The sequence below is a fragment of the Lepidochelys olivacea genome, assembly GCF_965140295.1.
Source record: "Lepidochelys olivacea isolate rLepOli2 genome assembly, chromosome: 2".
Lineage (NCBI taxonomy): Eukaryota > Metazoa > Chordata > Testudines > Cheloniidae > Lepidochelys > Lepidochelys olivacea.
Window position 1 is genome coordinate 196,471,030 of NC_140412.1, and position 25,606 is coordinate 196,496,635.

The 25,606-nt window shown below is 41.3% G+C and overlaps 1 protein-coding gene across 1 annotated transcript in view; it reads left to right on the forward strand.

Moving 5' to 3' along the window:
* The window catches only part of GADL1 (glutamate decarboxylase like 1), a 244,067-nt gene extending 219,501 nt beyond the window's left edge, over positions 1–24,566 (forward strand). The window contains exon 16 of the mRNA XM_084621579.1: positions 22,715–24,566. Coding sequence (XP_084477705.1) covers positions 22,715–22,720 — 6 coding nt within the window. The 3' untranslated portion in view covers positions 22,721–24,566. The remainder of the gene's footprint in view (positions 1–22,714) is intronic.
* The last annotated feature ends 1,040 nt before the right edge of the window (positions 24,567–25,606 follow it).

Here is a 25,606-nt window from a genome sequence, read left to right on the forward strand (position 1 = left end):
GTGCCACAAAAATGTGTCTAACACTTGTGTGTGAAGGAAGTCTGCAGTTGAGCTAGTACTGTAAAGTCCCATCTATATTGGCCTTACAACAAAGTTTAAAAAACCACTTGTCAAATGAGGTTCCGATACTAGCAAGCTTTAGCTGGCCAGTGAGGATAGGATTAAATTGTATAAAGCATGTGTACAAACCAGTGCTCAGGCTTGGGGCAAGACTGCTCTAATTGTGCACCCAGGAGCTGGGACATGCCAGGGGTTTCTGTTCAGTGAATAAGATGTTCTACAATATGCTGTGAGAGGTAAAACTTTGTACAGCTGTAATTTAATTTCTATGCCCTAAAACACTGTATCCACTGACTTCTGGTTTTATAAGTTATGAAAAAGTCATAAAGGCAAAACGTTGACCTTTGAGATCTGAACCCATGCACAGGAGATATTTATGGATGTGGCAGCACAATCCACCAGTGAAATTAAGTTTCCACTGGATTTATCTTTGTCTGTAAATGGAGGGAGGATGATCTTTTGGTTAAGGCATTGGATTGTGACTCAGGAAACCTTAGTTCTGTTTTCAGTTCTGTCACAGACTTCCTGTGTAACCATAAGCAACTCACTTAGGGTATGTCTACACTGCAAACATTTTTTGACCCCGGCAGTGAGTCTCAGAGCCCAGGTCACCTGACTCAGGCTCATACTACGGGGCTAAAAATAGACATTCCTGCTAGGGCTAGGCATTGAGACCAACTCCCCTTGTTGGGTTTCAATTAATGAAGGCAATTAATGGAAGAATATTCTTTCAACCACTAGAACTTTAAACAAAATGCATTTATAGTTTAAAAGTTTTGTGAGCCTTGAGAGACCTTGGGAACCATCTGATATTTGGAGATCATGTTCCTCTCACCAACCACACTTCATTGCTTTTCACATTTAACCTATTTTCTTTCCATTGTCCAAATGTTCTTTGAAACTCTTGGTACATATTATTTACTTGAGAAAATGTGACTGAGAGAAAATAATACACAATAGAATTGTTTTCATAAGTGAAGGGATTGCTGAAGAGACCTCCAAAGTAACTGGAAAAATAATCTTTCATCATGCAAAGATTTTTTTATAGAGTTAAATATAAGATTTCATAGTGTAATGTTTTGGCGCCATATAATATTTTGGCGCCATATAATATTTTGTTTAATTGCAGGGGCAAAACCTATGAGCAGCAGATACACCTAAATATGTTGCTTAGAGAGATTAAAGCAGGGAAAACAATTTTTACTGGTGATAAACGAAAAAGAAATGCCCCACAGCTGACAATAAGCATGTCTTCAAGCATGAACAGCTTATACATTCCGATCAACAGAACTAGTAAGCAAGTCTGTAATTGCATCATCTGGCAAGTCTCAATATTTTGACACACCCTTCTTACTGAAGAAGAAAATGTATCAAGTTTACTGTAACCATAAACTCAAGATTTGCTCAAAGCAAAATTTCAGAAATGCGTTGTTTACATTTATGAATATTTTAGTGCAATTAGCATTTCAACTGCTCAGGTGATCAGCAGAGATAAAATACTATGTGTCTTGGATTTTCTGTGGACTCTGCCAAAAATGTATAATATGTTCAAAAGTATTTGAGTCCTTTTCGTTGAACAAAACTGGTATCTGGTCAGAAATGGAACTTCTTGAGGGACAATAAAGACCAACTGGATTAATTTTGTGTGATTTAAACCCTGTATCTTATGTCCTTTCCTGCACTCCCTGACTGCAACAAATTGGAACTCTGAGTTTTTGCCAGAAGCTGGGAATGAGTGACAGGGGATGGATCACTTGATGATTATCTGTTCTGTTCGTTTCCTCTGGGACACTGGCATTGGCCACTGTTGGAAGACAAGATACTGGGCTAGATGGACTTTTGGTCTGACCCAGTATGGCCGTTCTTATGAGTTGAATATGGCTTTGCCAGTGCCAAGCTGCAGTTTACCATCAAGATTTTAGGCACAGACAGTCTTTACTTTCTGGAGAAGAGTTAAGGCTGTAGTGTTCCTTTTCTAATATTTGGACCAGTGAGCCTGTTCTTCATTGTGTCTTTAATACCAAGATATAACAGCAAATCTCTTGCCCTGTACTTGCACTTTTCTACTCCATGTACTGCAGGGTGAAATTTTTCAGCCAAATCTTCGGCAAAAAATATAGGGTTGGCAACATTGAACCATTTTGTGAATGTGTGTCGGTTTCAGCAAATTGTTTCTGTTCGGAAAAAAATCCTAAAAATATTCCAAAAAATCAAAACATTTCATTTTGACATTTCTGAAATGAAACATTTTGATTTTTTGGTTCAAAGTAACTCTTCATTTGAAAATTCCCTTTAACTTTATTTAAAAAATCAATCAAAAGCTTAAAACCAGTAAAAATCAAAACAAAATATTTCTATTTTGTCAACATGAAACTTTTTGTTCAAACCAAAATTATTTTATTTCTACATTTTGATTTGCTGAATTTTTTTTTAGAAAAATTGGTGTTTGGTTTGAGCCAAGACAAGTTTTTTTCAGAATTGCTGGCAAACTGAAAAATCCATTATTTGCGCAGCTCCACTCTCAGGTGTTCTGAACAATCTTGTAATTTCTGATCTTAGTCACCTTGGAACAACAAGTCTTTCACCTTTACAAAAATCAAATAATCCATAACTGTTAAATCTTCACAGAATATCATGAATTCTCTCACTCATAGCTTAAAGCAGTAGTTCTCAGCCTTCCCAGACTACTGTACCCCTTTCAGGAGTCTGATTTGTCTTGCACATCCCAAGTTTCACCTCACTTAAAAGTTACTTGCTTACAAAATCAGACATAAAAATACAAAAACGTGTCAGTGCACCCTATTACTGAAAAAATGTTTCCTTTCTCATTTTTACCATATAATTATAAAATAAATTGATTGGGATATAAATATTGTACTTACATTTCAGTGTGACACTTGAAGCTGTTTTTCACTTGTGAGCCTGGTCTGAAGCGTGAGCCCCAGGCAGCGAGGCTCAAGCATATAACTTAGTTTTGTGAGGGCCCGCTGTGGCGTGGGGCCATGAGCAGTTGCCCTGCTTGCCACCCCCTAATGCTGACCCTGCACTTGAGATCCCCCTCAACCTGTCCCGTGACCTCCCAGGGACTGCAAACCCCAGGTTGAGAATCACTGATCTAAATTAGTTGAGTATCCCCTAGAAGATCTCTGTGTGCCCCCCCCTCCTCCCGGGGGGTACGTGTACCTCTGGTTGAGAATCACAGGCTTAAACAACATTTTCAGACTTTTTCTTTTGGCCAACCAGCAATGATATTTGCCAGCACTGTGGGTCACCAGGAATCTTGCTTAGCTGCAACCATTAGTTCTGTCATTTTCTTGTCTGACACAGGTGACAAACATTGCCACGCCAGCCAGAAAATATCTACTCGGGGAACAGCGACTGCAATATCTTTCCCTGATCTGTGCTAAGCCACACTGTATTTCTGCAGGCACAATTTCATTCTTTGTAAAGCTGGCGGTGCGGCTGCTAGGGGTGGGTTTTTTTTCCACAATTGTCTCCAAAAGTTATCGGTCAGACTCTCCTGTAACCTTCCACATACCTAAATACATATTGAAAGTGCTCACAGCCAAATCCAACTGCACACATCTCTTTTTTGATCCACAGACAGATTGTTGCTATGGTGTGCGACTCCTGGGTGCATGACGAACTGGCTGCCCTTTCTTCAGTTACGGAGCCTCAAGTCCTCATTTGGATGCATCCATCTGAATTGCTACTTCTTTATTTCTGTCCTACTGTACCAATGTATCTGCACCAGCAACTGAGCACTTCATAATTGGTGAAGGCTGCATTTTGCTGGTCTTCCTGTAGATTCCTTAGTGGTGGTGACATTTCTGCAAGGTGTGGTAGAAATTTGGCAAGATAAATCACCATTCCCCAATATCTTTTCCACTTCACCATGATAGCCTGGTGCCCTCATGGGAGTGAATGTGGCCAAGTAGCTAGAGCTCCAGACTGGGACTCTAGAGAACGATTCCAAGGCCAGAAGGGATCATGGTAACCATGTAGTCTGACCTACTGTATAACACAGGCCATAGAACTTCTTCAAAATAATACCCAGAGCTTATCTTTTAGGAAAAAAAATCCAACCTTGATATAAAAATGGCACATGATGGAAAATCCATCATGACCCCTGGTAAGTTGTCCCAATGGTTAATTTCTCTCATGGTTAAATATTTACACTTTATTTCTAGTCAGAATTTGTCTAGCTTCAACTTCCAGCCACTGGATTGTGTTATACCTTTCTCTGCTAGATTGAACAGCCTATAACTAAATATTTGCTCCCCATGTAGATACTTACAAATTGTAATCAAGTCACCCCTTAACCTTCTCTTTGTTAAAGTAGATTGTGCTCTTGGAGTCTATCACAGTAAGGCAGATTTTCTAATCCTTTTATCATTCTTGTGGGTCTTCTCTGAACCCTCTCCAATTTTTCAACGTACTTCTTGAGTTATGGACACCAGAACTGGGCACAGTATTCCAGCAGCAGTTGCACCTGTGACAAATATAGAGGAAAAATAACCTTTCTACTCCTACTCAAGATTCCCCTGTTTATGCATCCAAGGACCTCATTAGCTCTTTTGGCCACAGCCTCACACTGGGAGCTCATGTTCAGCTGACTATCCACCATGACCCCAAATCTTTTTCAGAATCACTGCTTCCCAGGATAGAGTCCCCATCCTGTAAATATAGCCTCCATTCTTTGTTTCTAGAGATATACATTTACAGGTAGCCATATTGAAATGCATATTGTTTGCTTGGTAAACTGGGCACAAGCAATCCAGATTGCTCTGTATCAATGTCCTCTTCCTTATTTACCACTCCACATATTTTTGTGTCATCTGCAAAGTTTATCAATGATGATTTTATGTTTTCTTCCAGATCACTGATTTCCAGATCACTGATTTCAGTAATTGCTGATACTTTTGCAGGGCTGAGTTTGACCTCCTTTGGTAAAGGAATGTTCCAAATATTTCAGCAGCTCAGATGATGCATGCTCTGGATTTAACTTGGCCTCTGTTTTCTAGAGTTTGGAGTGCAGTGTGTAGTTCTTTAGGTTCTGTCATAGTAGCTCCTAACACTAATATGCCATTCACAAAACCATGCTTTGGTCTCATCCTTCCTTTTGAAGAATTTTTTGGGTTGAATGAATCCCAAACAGTGAGTGGAGACTTTTCGTTTCCCTTGAGGGGCATTACATGTGGTTAGCAATGAACTCTTTGTCCAGTTTTTTCTGCTTATATCTAGATTGGGCATACACTGAAAAACTGGCCATCAGCTAATTAACTCACAACATCAGAAAACATGAGGCTCTAGTAAGGGTCTCAACTGGTTGCTTCCTTCATGTCTTGGGTGTCTGCGACAGTGGCTAGCTCACCTATGTGAGGTTTCTCCACTGCCCTACTGAAGTTTAACTGCTTCATGAATATCTTCCTAGATAATTACCCTCCATTTTCCAAATTCAAAATCACTATATCTAACTGGACTTTCAACAGAACTGTGCTTTTTCATGGAAAGTGTGTGCTAGGATCTATTGTGCTAACCAGTTTAGTCTTGTATTCCTTGAGGGAGTCTCCTAATCTATTAAATTAGAGCAGGTTGAAAACTGGTAAAAAAATTTTGTGAACAATTTCAGAATCATTTCCATTTTGCTTGTTTTGATAGGGAACAATGTCTCATTTACTCAAATTTTTCATTAAAAATTTCCTTTTGAAAATTTCAGTCTAGATAATTTCCAGTTTTTCACTTTTTGATTCCCTTCCTCTTTTCCTCCAGCCCACCTTTTTTCTTTTGCCATTTTGCTACTAAAAATGGAGAGAGTGGGGAGGGAAAGGAAAGAGGGAAAACCAGAAAAACAAAAATTTCCCTGGGGAAAAAAATTGAAAAAAAGAAATTCTCATTAAAATGTTCAAAATGAGATTTTTTTTCAACAAAAATACAGTTTTATAGTCTTTCATTAAATTATTTGGCTTAGTAAGTCTCAGGCCATGCCTACTCTTCAGCGATTACAGCAGTATAGCTACATTTGCATAACCCTGTTATGTAGATGCAGCCTACAGTGATGGAAGGTTTTTTTTCCCGTTGCTTTAGGAACACAATCTCCCCATGGTTCAATGATTTTATGTGATGGTAGGTAGGTCTTCCATTGACCTAGCTGTATCTACACCAGACGTTAGCATAGCTATGGATTTTTCACACCCCTGAGCGCTGTAGCTATGTTAATCTTAATTTTAAGTGTAGATCAGGCCTTAGTAGCACTTGCAATGTGTGGAACTTTAAGAATTATGGTGCCTTTTTTGTATGTGGCAAAGTTCAAAAGACTTGTCAGTTAGAAGTAGTTGTAATAGAAATTAAAGTTGGAGACTAAATCAAAGAATAAAGTGGGGCTACATATAGTTGCAAATAACAGACCCTCTTGCCAGGTTAACTTAATTGCTTTGTTCATTTTTTTCTTGTTGATGTTGTGCAGATCCAGTTAAAGTAATGGTATTCAATTTTAAAAGGCATGGTTAGCTGATTGGATTTGGGGAGATATCCCAGCTCCAGTGCTGTGTCTATTTCCCACTGTCATTAGCAATTTGATCCATTTAAGATCTATGTTTTGAGACCAAACAGTAGCTGTTCTTCTTTGTTTACAGTGTAGACTTTTTACCAATTATTATTACTTGTATTACAGTGGAACATACACAGCCAAACTGAGATCTGACCCATTGTGGTAGGTGCTGTACAGACACATACAGAAAGACAGTTCCTGTCCTGAAAAGATTACAGGCTAAAAGACAGGGTAAAGGGTGAGGGGGAAACAGAGGTGGTGAGAGGAGTGACTCGCCCATGGTCACACATCAGGTGTTATTTATTGTTTGTATTGCAGTAGCACCTAGAGGTCCCCAATCAAGAAGCAGGGCCTATGTGTTCTAGACAAACATACAAAACTTGGATCTGTTTAATTAAAATCACTTTTATAATTGATTTAGCCAGTGATGAGCTACCAGAAGCTAAAGAACTGGTTCCTTCAGTCTCTCTGCGCCTTCGGCGGCACATCCTTCAGTCGCTCTGGGTCTTCGGCAGCACTGAAGGACCTGCCGCCAAAGGCCCGGAGCGAGTGAAGGACCCGCCGCCAAAGTGCTGCTGAAGGCTCGGATTGCCGCCGGGTGAGTAAAAATTCACAGGGAGGCCTCCCCAGCTGAGAGCTCAGGCGGGACGGACAGGATGGTCCCGCAGGCTGCTGGAGTTTGCCCACCCCTTTAACAACCAGTTCTAAACCGGCTTCAAAATTTAACAACTGGTTCGCGTGAACTGGTTTGAACCGGCTCCAGCTCACCACTGGATTTAGCCAAACCAATCCAAACCCCTATGTGGGCACTCTTAAATAGGCGAATGCCAAGCTTAAGCCCAACTAACAAGTCACCACAGGAATGTGACTCAGAAGAAAGCAGATTGAGAGATGAACTGATTACAATGTGTAAGTAAATACAACATGTAAGCACACCATGGGGAGAAAATACAAGGTACTAAAAGGCTCTTTCATCTAGCAGAGAAAGACATAACAAGAACCAACGGCCAGAAACTGAAGCCAGGAAAATTCAGATTAGAAATTAGGCACAAATTTTTAACAGGGAGGGTAACTGACCATTGGAACAAACTACCAACAGAAGTGGGAGATTCTCCATCTTGATCTCTTCAGATCAAGACTGGATGCTGTTTTGTATGCTATGCTTTAACCAAACACAAAGTATGTTTTAGTCAAACACAAACTATTGGGCTCAGAACAGTGGTAACCGGGTGAAATTCATGGCTTGTAATAGACACGAGGTCAGACTAGATGACCTTCTGTCCTTAAACTCTATGACTCTGTTAAAGTGAGTGAGAGGAGCAGCAGAGTGAAACTGACAATTATGGTCATAAAATGGCTGAAATGTAAGGCTCTCCTATTTCTTTCATTATTATTACTATTACGCATTTGTATGACCGTAATGCCTAGGAGCCCTAGTCATGGGCCAGGGCCACATTGTGCTAGATGCTGGATAAGTATTATCCAGCATCTAGTGGATGTTCTGCGGTGGAATGCTCTTCCCTCATTAGCTCATGCATGCTGGAAAGGAGAGGTTCCTTTGGCCATTCCTCCTGGCTTATTTCCCCTCTTTTTTTAGCGCTTCCCCCCCTTCACTGTGCTTCCTTGTCTCTCTCATTTTCACAAATTTTGCTCTCTCCCTCCAGCTGAAGTAAAGAGAAATGGACAGGATTACAGCCTTGTAGTTCTGAGATTGTAAGCTCCCTTGGGTGGGGACTGTCTCGTTGTTCTAGTTTATACAGCACCTAACACAATAGGGTCCTGGACCATGACTACGGCTCCTAGATGCTACAGTAATACAAATAGTAAATAATAATAATACTTACTCAGGAAGTGCAGGGACTGGGTAGATCCAGTAGTTTACTATCATTTCAGTTTGGTGGGTATAAAGGATTTTGTAGTTATACAATTTTCTGAACCTTTACATTGACTTAAACCCCAGTACCCAATCTGACCATTCTCCCTATCTGTAACCTCTGTGAACAGCTGGTCATATTGCTGAACTGAAAACTGCCCTTTCCTTGGGTTACTTCTTACAGGACACAGAGATGTAGGGCCCAATGCAGTGAGAGTCTGAGTATCCTCATTTCCCATTGGCCTCCCTGGATTCTACTGCACACACTTTATAATATATTTTTCCAAAGAATAATGTGCATGTTTGATGGTATATTCCTGTATGTCAGAGGTTTTTAGACACATTCTTTGCTACCATTTGAATACTCCCCTTTTTACAGTGGTTTGACCTATGCTTCTTTGGATTTAGTTACTTGTCAAAATAACCCTAACTATTAAGCTTTCAACATTTTAAAATGCAAGCTGGAAGGAAAGCAAGGAGTGAGACAATTAGAATAAGGACAATGGACTTCAAAATAGCAGACTTTAACAAACTCAGAGAAGTGGTAGGTAAGGTCCCACAGGAAAAAAAATCAAGCGATAAAGGAATTCAGAAAATAATTTCTCAAAGAGACAATATTCGAGGCACAACTGTAAACTATCCCAATAGGAAGGAAAGATAGGAAGACAAGTAGGAGGCCAATATGGCTCCACCATGAGCCCTTTAATGATTTGAAAATCAAAAGTGAATCCTACAAAAATTGGAAATGTGGACATATTGCTAAGGATGAGTACAAAAGGCTAGCACAAGCATGTGGAGACAAAATCAGAAAGGCTAAGGCACAAAATGAATTACAATTAGTAAGGGACATAAAGGTATGGTACTTTAAATATATTAGAAGCAAGAGAAAGAAGAAGGAAAGTGTAGGTCCTCTTCTTAGCAAGGAAGGCGAGCTAGTAACTATGACATCAAGTAGATTGAGATAATTAATGACTATTTTGTATCAGTCTTGAATAAAAACGTTAATGGTGACCAGATGCACCATAATTAATATTAACATCAATGGAGAAGGAACACAAGCCAAAATAGGGGAAGAAGAGGTTAAAGAATATTTAGATAAGTTAGCTGTATTCAGTTGGAAGTGCCTGATAAAAGTCATCCTAGGTTACTTACAGAACTAGCTGAAGCAATCTTGGAACCATTAGAATTATCTTTGAGACGTCATGGAGGACATGTGAGGTCCCAGAAGACTGGAAAAGAGCAAACATAGTACCTATTGTTAAAAAGGAGAACAAAGAGGGCTCTGGGAATTATAGGCCAATCAGCCTAACTTTCATATCTGCAAAGATACTGGAACAAGTTATTAAACAATACATTTTTAGGCACCTAGAGAATAGTAGGATTACAGATAAGAACCAGTGTAGATTTTTCCAGAACAAAGCCAAACCAACCTAATTTCCTTCTTTGATAAGGTTGCTGGTCTAGTGGATAGGGGGAAGCAGTAGATATGATCCGTCTTGTTTTTAGTAAGGCTTTTGACACAGTTCCACATGGCATTCTTATAAGAAAACTAGGGAAATTAGGATCTAGATGAAATTACTATAAGGTAGGTGCACAACTGGTTGAAAGACCATACTCAGAAGAGTAGTTATCAATGGTTCTCTGTCAAATTGGGATGACATATCAAGTGGGGTCCTATAGGGATCAGTCATGGGTCCAGTACCATTCAATATTTTCATTAATGAGTTGGATAATGGAGTGAAAAATATGCTTATAAAATCTGCAGATGACATCAAGCTGGGAGGGTTTGCAGGCACTTTGAATTACAGAATTAGAATTCAAAATGACGTTGACAAATTGGAGAATTGGTCTGAAATCAATAAGATGAAATTCAATAAACACAAGTGCAAAGCACTGCACTTGGGAAGGAAAAATTAAATGCGCAACTACAAAATGAGAAGTAACTGGCTAGGTCGTAGTACTGCTGACAAGGATCTTGGGTTAAAGTGGATCACAAATTGTCAACAGTGTGACGCAATTGCAAAATAGCTTAATATTCTGGGGTATATTAACAGGAGTGATGTATGTAAGAGACGGGAGGTAATTCTCTTGCTCTACTCGGCACTGGTGAGGCCTCAGCTGGAGCACTGTGTCCAATTCTGGATGCCACACTTTAAGAAAGATGTGGATAAACTGGAGAGAGTCCACAGAAGAGAAAAAAAAATGATAAAGGTTTTAGATAAAGGGTTTAAAAAACCTGATCTAGGAGGAAAGGTTTTTTTAAAATTTTGGCACATTTAGTCTTGAGAAAACATGACTGGTGGACTGTTATAAAAAGGACTGTGATCAATTGCCTTCCATGGCCACTGAAGGCAGGACTAGAAGAAACAGCCTTAATCTACAGCAAGGGAGATGTAGGTTACATACTAGGAAAAACTTTCTAACATAAAGGTATAGGAATAGGCTTCCAAGGGAGAATGTGGACTCCACATAGTTGGAGGTTTTTAAGAATAGGTTGGACACACACCTGTAAGGAAGGTCTACATTTACTTGGTCCTGCCTAAACACAGGGGACTGGACTTGATTTTTCAAGGTCCCTTCCAGCCCTTCATTTCTATGATTCCCTCCCTCTTCCATGATGCCTTTCAATGTTTTCATTTTTAATATTTTCAAATCAAAATAGTTACCTTTCCCTGACCAATTCAAACAAAATTTTGCTGTCACATCCAAAATATAACATAACAGATGCCATAATAATTGCAAATTTAAGGGGAAAAATAAGTTTGTGTTCAAGCAATTTAATATTGTTTGAGATCCAGCACAAATAGCCATAGGAAGAAAATCTGTAGCTCCCTGCACTGACTGAGAATTAGCAGTCATGAAAATCATTGCCAGGATTACAATTACAGCAGCATTCATAAAGGAAAATTAACATACTTCAGCGTTGTCATCAAGACACTTCACTGAAAGAGGCATCAGTGAAAGAACTTCTACAATCTCTTCATTTTAAAATCAACATTCTTAAAAAGTTCCATCACCTCCTTTAAGATTGAGATATATACAATTGAAGGCAGGCTGGAGAGAGTTGAAAAATGAATGCAGACAATTGAAACCTCAAACCACAAAAAGAGAATCACAAAGGCCTAACAATTTCCCTTACCCATTATGTAGCTATTTATAGGAGACTAGAACCTCTGGATTATCAATAGTGTTGCTCACTGTTAAAGTGTCATGGGTCACAGTGGGTAGCAGACGTGGGGGAAAAAATAGCTCTGAGGAAGGTTGGCTGTGAGAGAATGGGCACTGTAATTACATTTGATCAAGTTGTCTGAGCCCTAAAACAGTGGCCTCCAGCCTCTTCAGAGCTGAACACATTATTGCAAAAAGATTAAGAAAAGAACTGGTCAAAAAATCTCATATTTCAAGTTTACTACGGAAAAAAGGGACACATTTTTCATGAAAGTTTTTGCAAAAAATGTTCTCATTCTCTAACCAGCTCTAGTCACAATCAATACATCAACTACTTCCTTAGGCTTGGACAGAGCCAGCTGTACTCTTATCCTGCTCTCCTCAGGTTCCCATCGCATGGCAGAGATGCAGGCAAGGGAACTTGCCAGAGTGATTCCTTCCTCTCCTGAGATGTAGCAGGTGGCCAGCAAGGGAGCTGCTGAGCGGCAGGCAGTGCTAGTTTGAAAATTAGGACCCATGCCTTAAACTGGGATTGGAAGCTGACTGGGAGCCAGTGGAGGGACTTGAGCACAGGACTTGAGCACAGCCTAAGCCACGGAGAAGACAGGTAGCCACATTTTGTACCATGTTGCCTGTGCATCATCCTCACATCCAGCTTCAGTGACAGTAATCCTGCCTGGAGGTGACAAATGGATGGATCACTGTGACCAGGTCCTTGTCTTGGAGGAAGCAATGAAGTTTCGTAGCCTGCTGGAGATGACCGAAGGAATTTCTGGAAACAGATGGTATCTGATCATCCAAGTTCAGTGAAGAGTCAACCAGGACCCTCAGGCTTCCCACCACATTGGCGAATGGGGATGGGGACAACATCTTGGCCAGCTCTTTGAAGCATTTCCTCTTTTTGACCAGCACTTCGGTCTTGCCTCGATTCAGCCTGAGTCAGCTGCTCTTTATCTAAGAGCTAATTTCCTGTTGGCATTCTGACATTTTAGTAGTGGTGGTGGCAGCATCAGTTGAGGATGAGATATACAGTTGTGTCATCAGCATATTGTTGGCAGCGAAGTCCATGGAATGTCACTATCTCTCCCAATGAGATTGAAAAGAAGTGTTGATAGTATGGATCACGAAGAGACCTTGCAGGTGAGGGCCTTCAGGGAAGAGGAACAGATACCCATTACCAGTCTCTGAGTTCAGCTGGAGAGAATTGATTGAAGCCACTGTTGTGCTGGGCCAGCTACTCCTGCTATGTGATATAGGCAGGTTAGCAGTACCTTCTGGTCCACTGTGTCAAAGGCTACAGGGGGCCTGGCAGTGTAAGCATGTCCATGGCCAGGAGGAGGTCATCCTGTAGAGCTAGAGCCATCTGTGCTGTGCTCTAGTCTGAACCCTGATTGTGAGGCATGCAGGATGTTGGCTGATGTCACATGTCTTTGGAGCTTGGAAGTTACTACTTTCTCAGTTATTTGTCTCAGGAACAGGTGGTTGGAGACAGAATGATAATTTGAGAGCTCTTCAGGGTCAAGTGTGGGCATCTCGAGGATTGGGTGAACCGCTGAATATTTTTAAGGAGCTTGGTAGGTGTACTTCACTGAAGGCGGCATTGATTATTTCCATACTACTATGCACAGTTTTGCTTCAACTGTTTTGACAACCATTTTTCTTCACTTTTCACCAGTGTTTTTGTAAGTTTTGGTCCTATGAAGTTTGCAGAAAGAAAATGTTGGGCATGTTGCCAAGATTTTGTTTAATCACAACACAAAATTAGTTTTGTGATGAAAAGAAATGTATTTGAGGGAGGTGTTTGGAAAGAGAACAGAGACACAACAGAAGGGAAGGCTTAGAAATCAAAGACCTGAAAGCCTAACATGTTCATTTTGCTTTAAAATATATTTTCCCCTCTTGGTCCCTCGTGCCCTTCCAGAAAAGGTCTATGGAATTTAATAGAGATGAAAATTGTAGAAAATTGATGAGGTTCTCTAGGCACTAGTCTAAACTCTGAAACCTACCAAATTTGATAAACCAATGGTAAAACACCCACTGACTTCAGTAGGGCTAGGATTTCACTTTATATGTTTTACAAACAAGCTAATAAAATTCTATAGAAATGCTGGACACACTCAGGCCCCAGGCTCAGCAACTCACCCCAGGCAGTTAGCACCTCACAGGAGGTGCTCAGCACCTTGCAAAATCACCCCTCCCTCCCCCGAGAGTGCCAGATTTTCAGAAGTGTTCAGCACCTACAATTGTGGCCAGATTTGCAAGAGCTCTCACCTCCAATTTAGGAACCTAAATTAAGTGGCCAGAATTTAAAAACAAATCACAAAAAACCCCTCAGCATCTAGCGGCTTCTACTGAAAACAACAGGAGCCTCTGGGTGCAGAGCACTTTTGAAAATCTGGTCAAACTTTTTTGAAAATCAGGTCACTAATTTAAGTGCCTGAACAGCAGCTGAGCTCCTCTGAGAATCTGGTCCTGGTTGGGAGTGCTGAGCCCTTCTGAAAATTTGACCCTAAGTTTCTTTATAATATACTCATTAAGGGACGGATTGTGGCCTGTCCTGTGAGCTTTTGCAAGGGAGTCAGAGAACATAAGGTATCCCTTTATCCACTGCACCAGTATATTACCCATGCAATTGACATGATATTGATTCATGTTTAAAGTGTATTCTTGCCCAGCAATGTGGCTTAACTAATTTAAACTAATAGTGAATCTAACACAGCCACCTATGCAGTAACCCGGTTGTCTATCTACTTGTTTGATACTCTTAGATTGATTATACTTGGCATCCATTGCTGCTGCCACTGAAGTCAATAGTTTTGCTACAGACTGCAAAAGACGTTGTACCTGTAAACGATCAGAAGTTAAGCACTTGGCAGTGCTAGCAGAATTGTCAAACAGAATAATGAATAAAAGCAGAGTTTAAAAATAATACCGTTGCTGGTTCTCCTCTGTGCAGCATCAGCAATGGGTAGATGTGTGGGAAATATATGTTGCAAAATACAAATGTACTAAATAAACCAGATTTTTTTTTGGTTTTGTCTTTGAACTTTATTCTGAGCTTGAAAATGGGCCCACTTTTGTGAAAAAAAAAAAAAGTGCAAGGATATGTGGATTTCATTGAGCAAAAAACAGACCCGTTCCCAAGTCTCAGCCAAACAGGTCCATATTTTAGCAAAGACAGATTCGCATGTGCTTCTAAATCACTATTCTAGTTGCTACCAAACTCCTTAACTTCCATTCCATTTTCTTTTGCACATCTTTTGTTTTATCCTCTATTTAGCTATTCCTTGTTCATATTTATGTAGCATTAATCACAATAGCCTCTGAGTTCTTCACTCAAGAAACTCCCATTCAAGGTCCTCATTCAATAAAGCATTTAAGCATGTGCATAACTTTAAGCATACGCTTAAATCCCATTGCCTTCAATGAACTTAAGTGCATGCTTAAGATAAGCAGGTGCTCAAGTAACAAGATCTAGTCAATAGGTGTTCTGTAGGTGGAGTGCTTACAGGATTGTGCCTTTCCTTGGTTACCCAGCGTGGACTGAACTATAGGATTTAACAGGTATACCCACCTTGCATCTGGGGCTGGATTCACAAGGGGATTTAGACACCTGTTGCTAGTGGAATCCACAACCTTGAGTTAGGCACCTAGGCTCCCCATGCAATGCATGAGGAGAGTAGGTGCCTAAAACAGGGATTCACAGAAGCCAGCATGCTGAGTGGAGAGCCGCTTAGGCTAGCTAATAGGAATTGCTGAGGAGACATGCAGGGGTTAGGTCACACTCCTCAAAGCAAGGTAGGAGCCTAACTATGGGCCTGAGGGAGGTGCCTGCCTCCACTCGGGATTCACAGTTGTGAACCCTCTCCTGGAGTTAGGTGCCTAAACCAGGTCAGCCCAATCTCACAACACAGTCACTCTCATTCTCTTTGGCCCAACAAATATTGAATTATTTATACAAAGCGGAACAACTTCCACAGGGCAGACTGAGAAAGGTCCAACCACAGAATAGCCTGTAGCCTAGTGGTTAGGATGCTCACATGGGAGATGAAAGACCTTGGTTCCAGGTCCTGTTCCAAATCAGGCAAAGTAGAGATTTGAACCTGGATTTGAACCTGCGCTCTATCCACTGGGCTGTTGGGGGAAAACTCTCTCTTCAGCAGCCTTTTGTGCAGGTTAGGTGAGCTCAGAGCACATCTACCAGATCTGGCCCCACAAGTGGTGCCTAAATGTTGGATTTAGGCCCCTAAATTCTCTTTTGAATCAAGCCCCTGAAGTCTTTTGGGTTCTTAATGGTCAATTTAGCACCAAAAGCAGAGCTGGGAAATCCACCATATAAAGATGAAAAAACCCATAATTTTCTAAATGCCAGGAAATGTACATAGATACACAGTCTCTGTAATTTTTTAATGTTTCAACATGCGTAGGCACAAGAGAGAGAAAGGACAGATGATGGAGAGCTGAAAATACTTGCATTACATTTCCAAAATTCCTTTCTCAGTAATTCTTTGAAATTGTACAGCTGCTGCCCTTTCTGTTTTATGACTCCTCCAGCTGTGCGAAATGCTGCAAACCACTTTGTGACCTGACGTTTAAAATATTTTCAATTAATGGACAACAATGGCACAGAGATTTCTTTACTGCATGATATTACCCAGCTCTTTAGCGGGTGCAGATAAAGAGATGGAGTCGATTCTTAACCATTGTCAATGGAACTGAGGTGGGTGGGATACTTATTCTAAAAAAGAGAGAAAGCTGGTTTATAGTTTATCCCATAAAGGAAATTTGAGAGTTCAGAAGATGGTTTCAAAAATTTTCTATTGGAATCAAAGCAACAATAAGATTTTTTTCCACTGTTGTCTGTTTCTTAGTTTTCATCAGAATATTGTTTTCTAGCCTCAGCAGTCTTTGTCTGATCCATGGTGATTTGTTATAGTCAGTTCAAAGAAAATTCTTTCAACCTCCTCATATTTGCCTTTCACTAGAAGACAATATATATCAAGGAATAAGGAGCATGGCACCTAGCTTGAACCAAATATATGTTACTGGCCTTTAAAATATCTGATAGAGTGATAAACCGTTTCCCACCCCTAACCCCTCCCAAAAAAAGAAGCTTGACTTCATGTCTCCACTGAAGAGCTTTTGCTTTCTAATGTCTCATAATACCTCAACAAGAGGTCAAACAATGAAACAAATAACACGAAATGCTGTTTTACTGAGGCATGTTGTCAGCCTGTTAAATTCATTCATTTCCACAGGAGGTCTTTGCATTAAATACTGTGGCTAGATTTTGAATAGAGCTGGATAATTGTATTACCAAATAACTTTAGTTATGCACACTAAGATATCAAATCATATGCTTCAGGGTGTAAGTTGATCAATGCAAGGATCAGGAAGGAATTCTCTCTCACAGACAACACATGTACATTTGGCTAAATGCATTCTGAAGGATTTTGCTTTTATTTGCAGCATCAAATATTGGCCAAGGTAAAAGGTTAGGCTAAAATGGGTAGATACCCATTTGAAATTTGGCAATTCTGAGGCTGCTAGTAAACACCCACAAATTTCCCAGGCTGACTGTAAAACAATGTTGACAAGAGGCAGGAAACTTGGCAAGAGAAACTATTGCTTAATAAATTCCTTTCCATTTTAATTGTCACTTTCTTTAAACAGCACAGTTCACCACATTTACAGGAATTCTTATTGGTGTCAGATTTTTACTTCCCATAGGGAAAGGTCACCAAGCATCTGTTATTTTAAGGGGGAAACTATTATTTCCAGACATACTCTCCATTTCAAAAAATACCAGTACTCCATTAAAACTCAGAATCTGAACGGCATGGCCTTTAGAGGTATTTAATCTGAGTGAGATTCACATTCCACTATATGACACTGTATTACAAATTGTGATGGGATTCAGTGAATGAACAGTCACAGTACAGTAATCCTGTGACAGGAATAACAGGATAATACTGGTACACTATATCCTTATTATCCCTCACAAGCAGCTCCTCTTGGCACACTTTGTTGCCAACACAGGCATGACTGGAGCTTTAAAAAAGAACCCCATTTATTCTCGTTAATACCAGAGGCCACTCAAGGCAATCTGCTGCTGTAGGCAACACTTCCATAGGCCGCCTCCCATAACACTTCAGTTTGGCCCAGCCTCCCCTCTGTTGTGATGGATGGACAGCGAGGCCGAACTTGAGTGAGTGATGTTGTGACATGGCACAGCGGATCACAATGCCACTCAGGTTTAGCCCAGTCTGTGGGCCAAATCTGCCTCTTTAGACAGCTGCCTAGCTTGCCTGTAGGTAGAGCAGCCTCTGATTAACACTCCTGATTCTTCTGTTAAGCTCACTCAATCAGCTTTTCTAGCAAAATATTAAAGGTTCTTTATCTCCTAGAAAATCAAATCTGGAAATAAAGCCAGGTAGTCTGCGAAATAAAACAAGCTGTAGCTGCCCACCTGCTCCCCAACACAACACAGCCACAGAGGCATAATGAAAAAGAGATTGTAGGAATCCGCCTGGGGAAGTGTGAACTCTCTCAAACCTGGCAGATTCGAAATCCTAAATTCTGTTCATCTTTGTCTCATTAGGGTAGGCTGGAGAAGGGGAGGGGTGAGTAATAATTATAGTGAAGGAGACCGATATACAATGGAATCTTCTTATGCCTTTTTCCCTCCCCTCCTCATGAAAATTGTCACTGGAGGTACAATGCAGAGAGCCAGAACAAGTCCGATGCACCATTTTGGGCCTCAGGCCTAAGCCTTGCAGATGGCCTTTTCACAGGGCTGAATTTCACCCTGCAAGCAGAATATCACTGTAGTAGTAGAGGGCCTATGAAGTAAAAGATCCCTGTCCCGCACCTCAGGAGAAGTGGCACATCTTCAGTGTAGTGGCAGAGGGAGTTGGCAGCTCTGGTACAGCCTCTGGGAGGCCCTACTTTCACTTTGAAGGTGAAACAGGAGTAGCAAGACTGGCCTGACACCTCTATCTTCCCTGCTGGATAATCTACAGCAAAAATCACAATGCAAGGGTTGCTGCTTGATCTTCCTCTTCCAAGACAGAGGCGATTTCTCTTCTCTTTCCCCACCATTATTGCTATATTCTGGGGGGGAAGGGGGGGAAGCTATGATCAATGAAGAAGAGGAGTGAAAGTCCACTGAAAGAATTCTCTACTTTCTCTCCACTGAGGCAATACTCTCTCCCAGCTTCTCAGCCAGGCACTGGAGAACTCCATGGTGTTGGGGGAAGGAATCTTCCCCTACAAGCCATGAAGCAACAGCAGCCTCACTCTACGGTGGCCAGTCCAGCCCAATGTCTGGAGCAGCCTCCACAGCCCTACCACCTCATGAGGCAGAAGGATCTTCTTTTGCCCTCTGTACCTCACTCATCTTTGCACAAGCAGGTAGGGATTCCCTGTGAACCTGTGCTATTCTGGATTCTGCACATCCTGTGAAGTCATCCAAAATCTCCCTCTCTTTGCTGCAGGAGGGCAGCAGGATTTGCTTTTGCCCTTGTAGACAGAGTTTAACTGTAACTGAGTTTGAGCGAAATAGATGATCTATATGGTGTGACTGCAAGGGTGTGAATCGCAGCATGCATTAGCCTGCTGTTCTGTAACTCCCCCTTGTGGACACTACTTGTGTAAATGAAAAAGTACCCAGGTCACAGTAATGTCGTCCTCCTTTTTAAAAGTTGTCTGAGATTTCAGAAGCCATGAACTTTTTTTGTCTGCACCACACAACCCTATTCCCGAAGACCGAAATTAAAATGACATGGGTCCTTTAAGAGCAAACAAAGACAGAGTCACTCCCACCTCCGCATTTTAGCATTATTTTCTCCAAAACAGTTTAATAGGCCAAATTCTGACATGAGTTACCCCCATGAAGAGACTAGAGTTACAACAGGTTTAGTTTAGGACACACTGGGGCCTGTTGCCTCTAATCTCATGTTGGTTTCCACTATTCTTATATCTTGTTTGCAGTGTTGTAGCCGTGTTGGTCCCAGGATATGAGAGAGACAAGGTTGGTGAAGTAATATCTTTTACTAGACCATTTTCTAGTACACAGAGATTCACAGAACTGACAGACTTGAAGAAGAACTCTGTGAAGCTTGAAAGCTTGTACTTGTCACTAACAGAAGATGGTCCAATGCAGTTATTACCTCACCTACATTGTCTCTCTCATTTATAAACCTTTCCATTATTATTTTAAAGCTTATTGGAACAAGCCTGAGCAGCTGTGAGACTATCTTGGTGATGTGGGTTAGGAAATACTAGCATTTGAACTGATTAAGGCCAAGCATTCCATTTGTCTTTATCTCATAAAAATGTAACAGAGTGTGCAGTATAAACAAAAACAAACAAACAAAAAAACCACCTAAATCACATGCTTACTTTAAGGACACTAATACTTGACAACTACAGACACCAGTTCGCCAACAGTCACCTGGGATTAATTCCCATATAGCACAATACATATGGGTTTCATAGACCTAATAAAACTAGGATTAAGATTTCAACCCTATATTAAGGTACATGGCATATTTCCAGCATGGAAGAGTGAAAAAACAGGGCCTAATGGGAAAATGAAATTTACGATGCAAGATAATTATAGCTGGACTGTGGATCCAGCATGATATTTTGCCAAGAACTGTATATTATTGTAGCTCCAATATTCCTGGTGGTACTATTATTCAGAATAATTTTTAATATGTACTGTATGTTTCTTATGTGCAGGATAGAAAGAGACAGACATCCAACCTACTCTTTACCTCTTATGTTGTCTTTTCTGTGGTTCACTGAAGATAAAAGCAGGAGGGACTAGACCAGCAGCATGAGCCAGTCAGATACTTAATATCTTCGTTAAAGCCAAATATTTTTTCCCCCTAGGCTGGAAGTTATACAGAAATGCTGCCTTGGTGAAAAAATATGTTAAGAAAATGACTGACTGAGCAAATATGCCTGACCAAATGCATGCCAGCATATACTCCAGTGAAACACACGGAAACGACGAAGGTCTCATTTCACAATGCCAGACTAGTATGTAGGTCTGCCTATGTGCTCTCTCTCTCTCCCCCCCCTTGGATTGCGCCCACTGTCATAGCATCTAGACACCTTACAACTCTTAAAACCACAAGACATTTCTGAGTCAACCCAGTGGTTAACTTAATAATATTGTTGCCGCAGCTAGCACAGGCCACTAGTGTATATATGCTTGTTATACTTCAGTTAAACAAATTGGTTCAATCAGGATTTTCTTCAGAATACCACTATATAAATCCATGGTATGCCCATACCTTGAAGACTGAGTGCAGTTCTGGTCACCCCATCACAAAAAAGATATATTACAACTGGAAAAAGTACAGAGAAGGGCAGCAAAAATGATTAAAGGTATGGAACAAGAAGAGATTAAGAAGACTGGGACTGTTTGGTTTAGAAAAGAGATGAGTAAGGGGGTGAGCAGTCCCCATGCACTGCTACAAGCTGGGGACCGACTGGCTAAGCGGCAGTTCTGCAGAAAAGGACCTGGGGATTACAGTGAGCGAGAAGCTGGATATGTGTCAGCAGTGTGCCCTTATTGCCAAGAAGGCTAACAGCATATTGGGCTGCATTTGTAGGACCATTGCCAGCAGATCAAGGGAAGTGATTATTCCCCTCTATGGCTACATCTGGAGTACTGCGTCCAGTTTTGGGCCTCCCACTACAGAAAGGATGTGGAGAGAGTCCAGTGGAGGGCAACGAACACAATTAGGGAGCAGGGGCACATGACTTATGAGGAGAGGCTGAAGGAACTGGGGTTATTTAGTCTGCAGAAGAGAAGAGTGAGGGGGGGGATTTGATAGCAGCTTTCAACTGCCTGAAGGGGGATTCCAAAGAGGATGGAGCTTGGCTGTTCTCAGTGGTGGCAGATGACAGAACAAGGAACAATGGTCTCAAGTTGCAGTAGGGGAGGTCTAGGTTGGATATTAGGAATAACTATTTCACTAGGAGGGGGGTGAAGCACTGGAATAGGTTATCTAGGGCAGTAGTGCAATCTCCATCCATAGAGCTTTTTAAGGCCCGGCTTGACAAAGCCCTGGCTGGGATGATTTAGTTGGGGTTGGTCCTGCTTTGAGCAGGGGGTTGGACTAGATGAAAAGTGAAGGGGGTTGGACTAGATGTAAAGATCAAGCTATGTAAGTGATGATAGGTTACAAGGAGTTCTGTGCAAGTACCAAGGCATAGAGTAAGCAAGCTGCATCTACCCTCAGTGTGTAGGTAGATGGAAAAATAAAGAAAAAAATGGATTTTAAGTATTGGGTAGCGTGACATAGAGGGACCTGTGCCTTTAAGGGCTGAGCTTCTAAGAGAGAGAATCTGGGTAGGGTGCTGTGCAGCTCTTACTGCTGTGCACAGACAGTTGGAAGGAACAGGACTTGAGTAAAACAGAGCTCCTGCAAGCACCTTAAGCAATGTGTGAACAATAAATGTCTCAGGTAAGCCTCAATCTTGCAATCAAACCCACATAAGTGAAGTGCTGTGCCCGTGCAGAAACCTACGGAATCCTACAGTGGGGCTTCACATAGATTCGGGGTTCACTTTCATGGATCCAACTGCAGGATCAAGCCCTGGTTACCCTTGTCCCCTTCCACATCCAGAATGGATTTATGCCTTATGTATCTCTGAGACAGCTATAGTATGGGAAACAAACTATGTGTTTTTGGTCTAAGATACCCTATACATTTGCCTCACCCATTAGAAAGGTATGCGCCCAATGTTTTTTGGGAACAATCTGCCTGCTGCAGAAAAAGAAACCTGCCAGTCACATGAAGTCATTTGGTCAGTGTTTTGCATGGTATTTTCCGCATGTTTTCTCTATTAGATCAGCAGTCATGCCCTCGTGTTCCACATTATCATCCTTTTTCCAGCCAGTGTTCCACATTAGCAAATCAGCCAGCTCAGAAATGCTCACGTTACAGTTTTGTATTTTTATTTTTTTAATTAATAGGAAGTGGTTCTCCATTATGCATTATTGCTGATAAACTGTTTCCTTTCTTCCTTTGCACGCCATCCAGGAATGAGACGATTGTTTCTTCAGTGGCTATACTCAAATCCTGCCAGGAGGAAGGCAGCTGTGATTCATAGAGGATGAACACTGCCATGATGGTACAACCATTCTGCTTTCACCAACAGGGGAGGCTTTGCAACGAAGAGCAAGAAGGATTTGAAATGTGTACTGCCCTTATGATGAGCCCTTTGCTGTAACTTTCTCTGTGACCTAAAGCTATTATACTCTGTACCTAGCCGCATCATTTGAATCCTGTTCTTTGTATGCAATTTTCCTTTGCATTTTAATCTACAGCTGACTCTAAGCCCCTCTTACTTTTCCATTTAGCTGTTATGATGAGCATCCTTTTCCTGCCTCACTGTAAAGAGTAGAGCTAGGTATATCCTTTGCAGAAAATCATTCAATCAATTAAGTGTACTTTTTTTCTTTCCGTTCATGAATTGTCTGTGAAGAGATTGTGATTTTCTCAAATGTGTATACACTTTTCAAAATTATTGAATGATTAAATTCAGCAAATAATTCTCAGTCTATAGATCATTTGCAGGCAGCTGGGTGAGAACATTCAATATTCATAATTCAAGAAGTGTGGGGTGGCTTTGACTGGACTCATATTGGACATGTGGTATTATTTTCCTGTTCCCTAATAGGATAGGTACAATTCTAAAACACAGGTTACTAATGACTGCTTATGAGTTCAAAATTTGCTTTCTGCAAATATTCACTTAAAATTCACCAGTTCTGAGAACGTTCTGGATAGTAAATTTATTTGTTAGGATATTCTGAAATGCAAATCTGAACAGGGCACAAACACAGTAGAAGCGCCTTCAAAATTTGGGAGGGAGCAGAGAGATTCACTCAGCCCTAACAACAAGTTTTACAAAAACACTTGCAAGATTTGCATCTTCTTTGCTCTAAAGTGTCCAATTTTTCTTCAGGAAAAATATGAACAATGACTTGGCTCCCATTGGTATCTCAGAGTGTACATGGGATTGGACATATAACCCAGATTCTTGCTCACATGCACAAGATTGAACAGAGCTCCAGATTTGGGCACGGGGAAGCAAATTCCTCACAATGACATGTTGTCAAGGACCTTTTGGCAGGACTATTTCATCATCTTCTGTAAACAGAGATCCACTGCTAAGCTCAGATGAGTGCATACCACAAGATACTCCCAAGAACTACAGTGTGTTGAGCCCTAGTAGTCTAAGATTCCTCCTGTCTTCTGATCCTTCCCTAAAGATTATTTTCCCTTTTCACTTGTATGAGTCATTGCACCTGTTAAAGTTTATTTCTCTGTTATATGTCTATGAATTCCAGTTTGATTGTATGACTCTCTGTACAATTATACACTTGGTGATGTCTTTCCCTATCTAATGTAACAGTCAGGTTGAATTATGTCATCCTTCTTGTGCTATGAGGAGGGGAAAGGGTTTGGCACCTAGGTGTTTGTCCGTGGATGGGGAAGGACCATCAACAATTGAATAACCTTGTTCAGGCAGGACAATGGAGACTACCAGACAAAGACAATTAATTTGCTAATGACACTTATCTGTTGTAAGGAAAACAGAGGGTTGGAAGCCACACCCCAGAGAGGACTGGAGAATGAAAGACATAAGGTGTTAGAAACTGCTGTTAAAAGGAGACTCTCTCTAGCAAGTAGATACCAGGACCTGAAGACAAGACTGGGAAGGAGGAGAAGGAGTACAGGAGGATCATGGACTCCCTGGAAGGACATTGACTAAGATCCAAAGGGCCCTCCAGTGGGATGAGGATACTGAGGGAGGGTCTTGCATGCAGGTGTTAGTTATTTTTCATAGATGTGTATATCTCCTGTGCTCTGTCTATGTGTAAAGGGTGATTGGTTTTACAAATTTTTCAAGTTCTGTGTGTTCCTTGCTTTAACAGGTCCCTGAAGGGTGAAGCAGCAATTCAGAATACTGACTAGGGTGGCTCTCTAGGGAGAATGTGCTTAAGATATTGGGAAGACTTGGAGGGTGAGCACTGGTCTTAGGAGCTTGGGCAAGAGGACCCTAAGGTCCCACATCCAACGAACAGGGTACTGTATCTCTACCCCAGGAGTGTGACAGAGGCTGGACTTGGAGATAGTCCTGGAGGCTACTCAGACCTATTAGGCTTAAAAACACATGGGATCCAAAGGCCTGGGTCCAGCACAGGAGTCCCATCCATAAGGGAACTCAACCAGGACTGACACGTTCTTCTCTCAAGAGCTTTTTGTGATCTTTTTTCTGAAGGATGCTATTGCACTGTATTGCATTTTTTTCATAAAACTCCTAATAGACGAGAAGATTTAATAATTCCTTTCTAGTCGAAAGGATCATTAACACTGCGTTGCCACTGGTGACTTAGCAATACTGCTGCTGCTCACAAATACCCACAAATTTCTCAAGCTGACTGTGCACAGATGAGCACAAGGGCCATGTAACATGGTTCTCACCTCGCTGCTAGTGGGCCTCCATGTGTCTAGTCCTGGGAAAGTAGCTCTCAGAGCATCAGGTGCCCGCCTGCTCTCTACGATAGTCTCTCTTCTGGAAACTTGCCCTGTGGTGAAGACCCCATTTAGTCCACAGTCCAAATGCCTTCTGCAAATAGTGTTCAGCTCCAGCCCCAGCTCGAGGCTCTGTGCCCTTATACCAGTGGCTGGTAGGGGAACGAGCCCAGGGATTCTATAACCAGCAATCCAGGTTTGCTCAGTCCCCGTTTCCTTTGCTATTTCCTGGGTTCCTTTCTACGCAGCCTCTTTCTCTTCCCTTGCCTGTTTCTGAGTTTATCACAGGAGTCCACTCTACTCCCTGTGGCTACTTTATCCCCTCCAAGCCTCTTGTTAGACTCCTTACTCTAGGGCAGGATCTCAGGTATACTTTTTCCCTGGACTTCC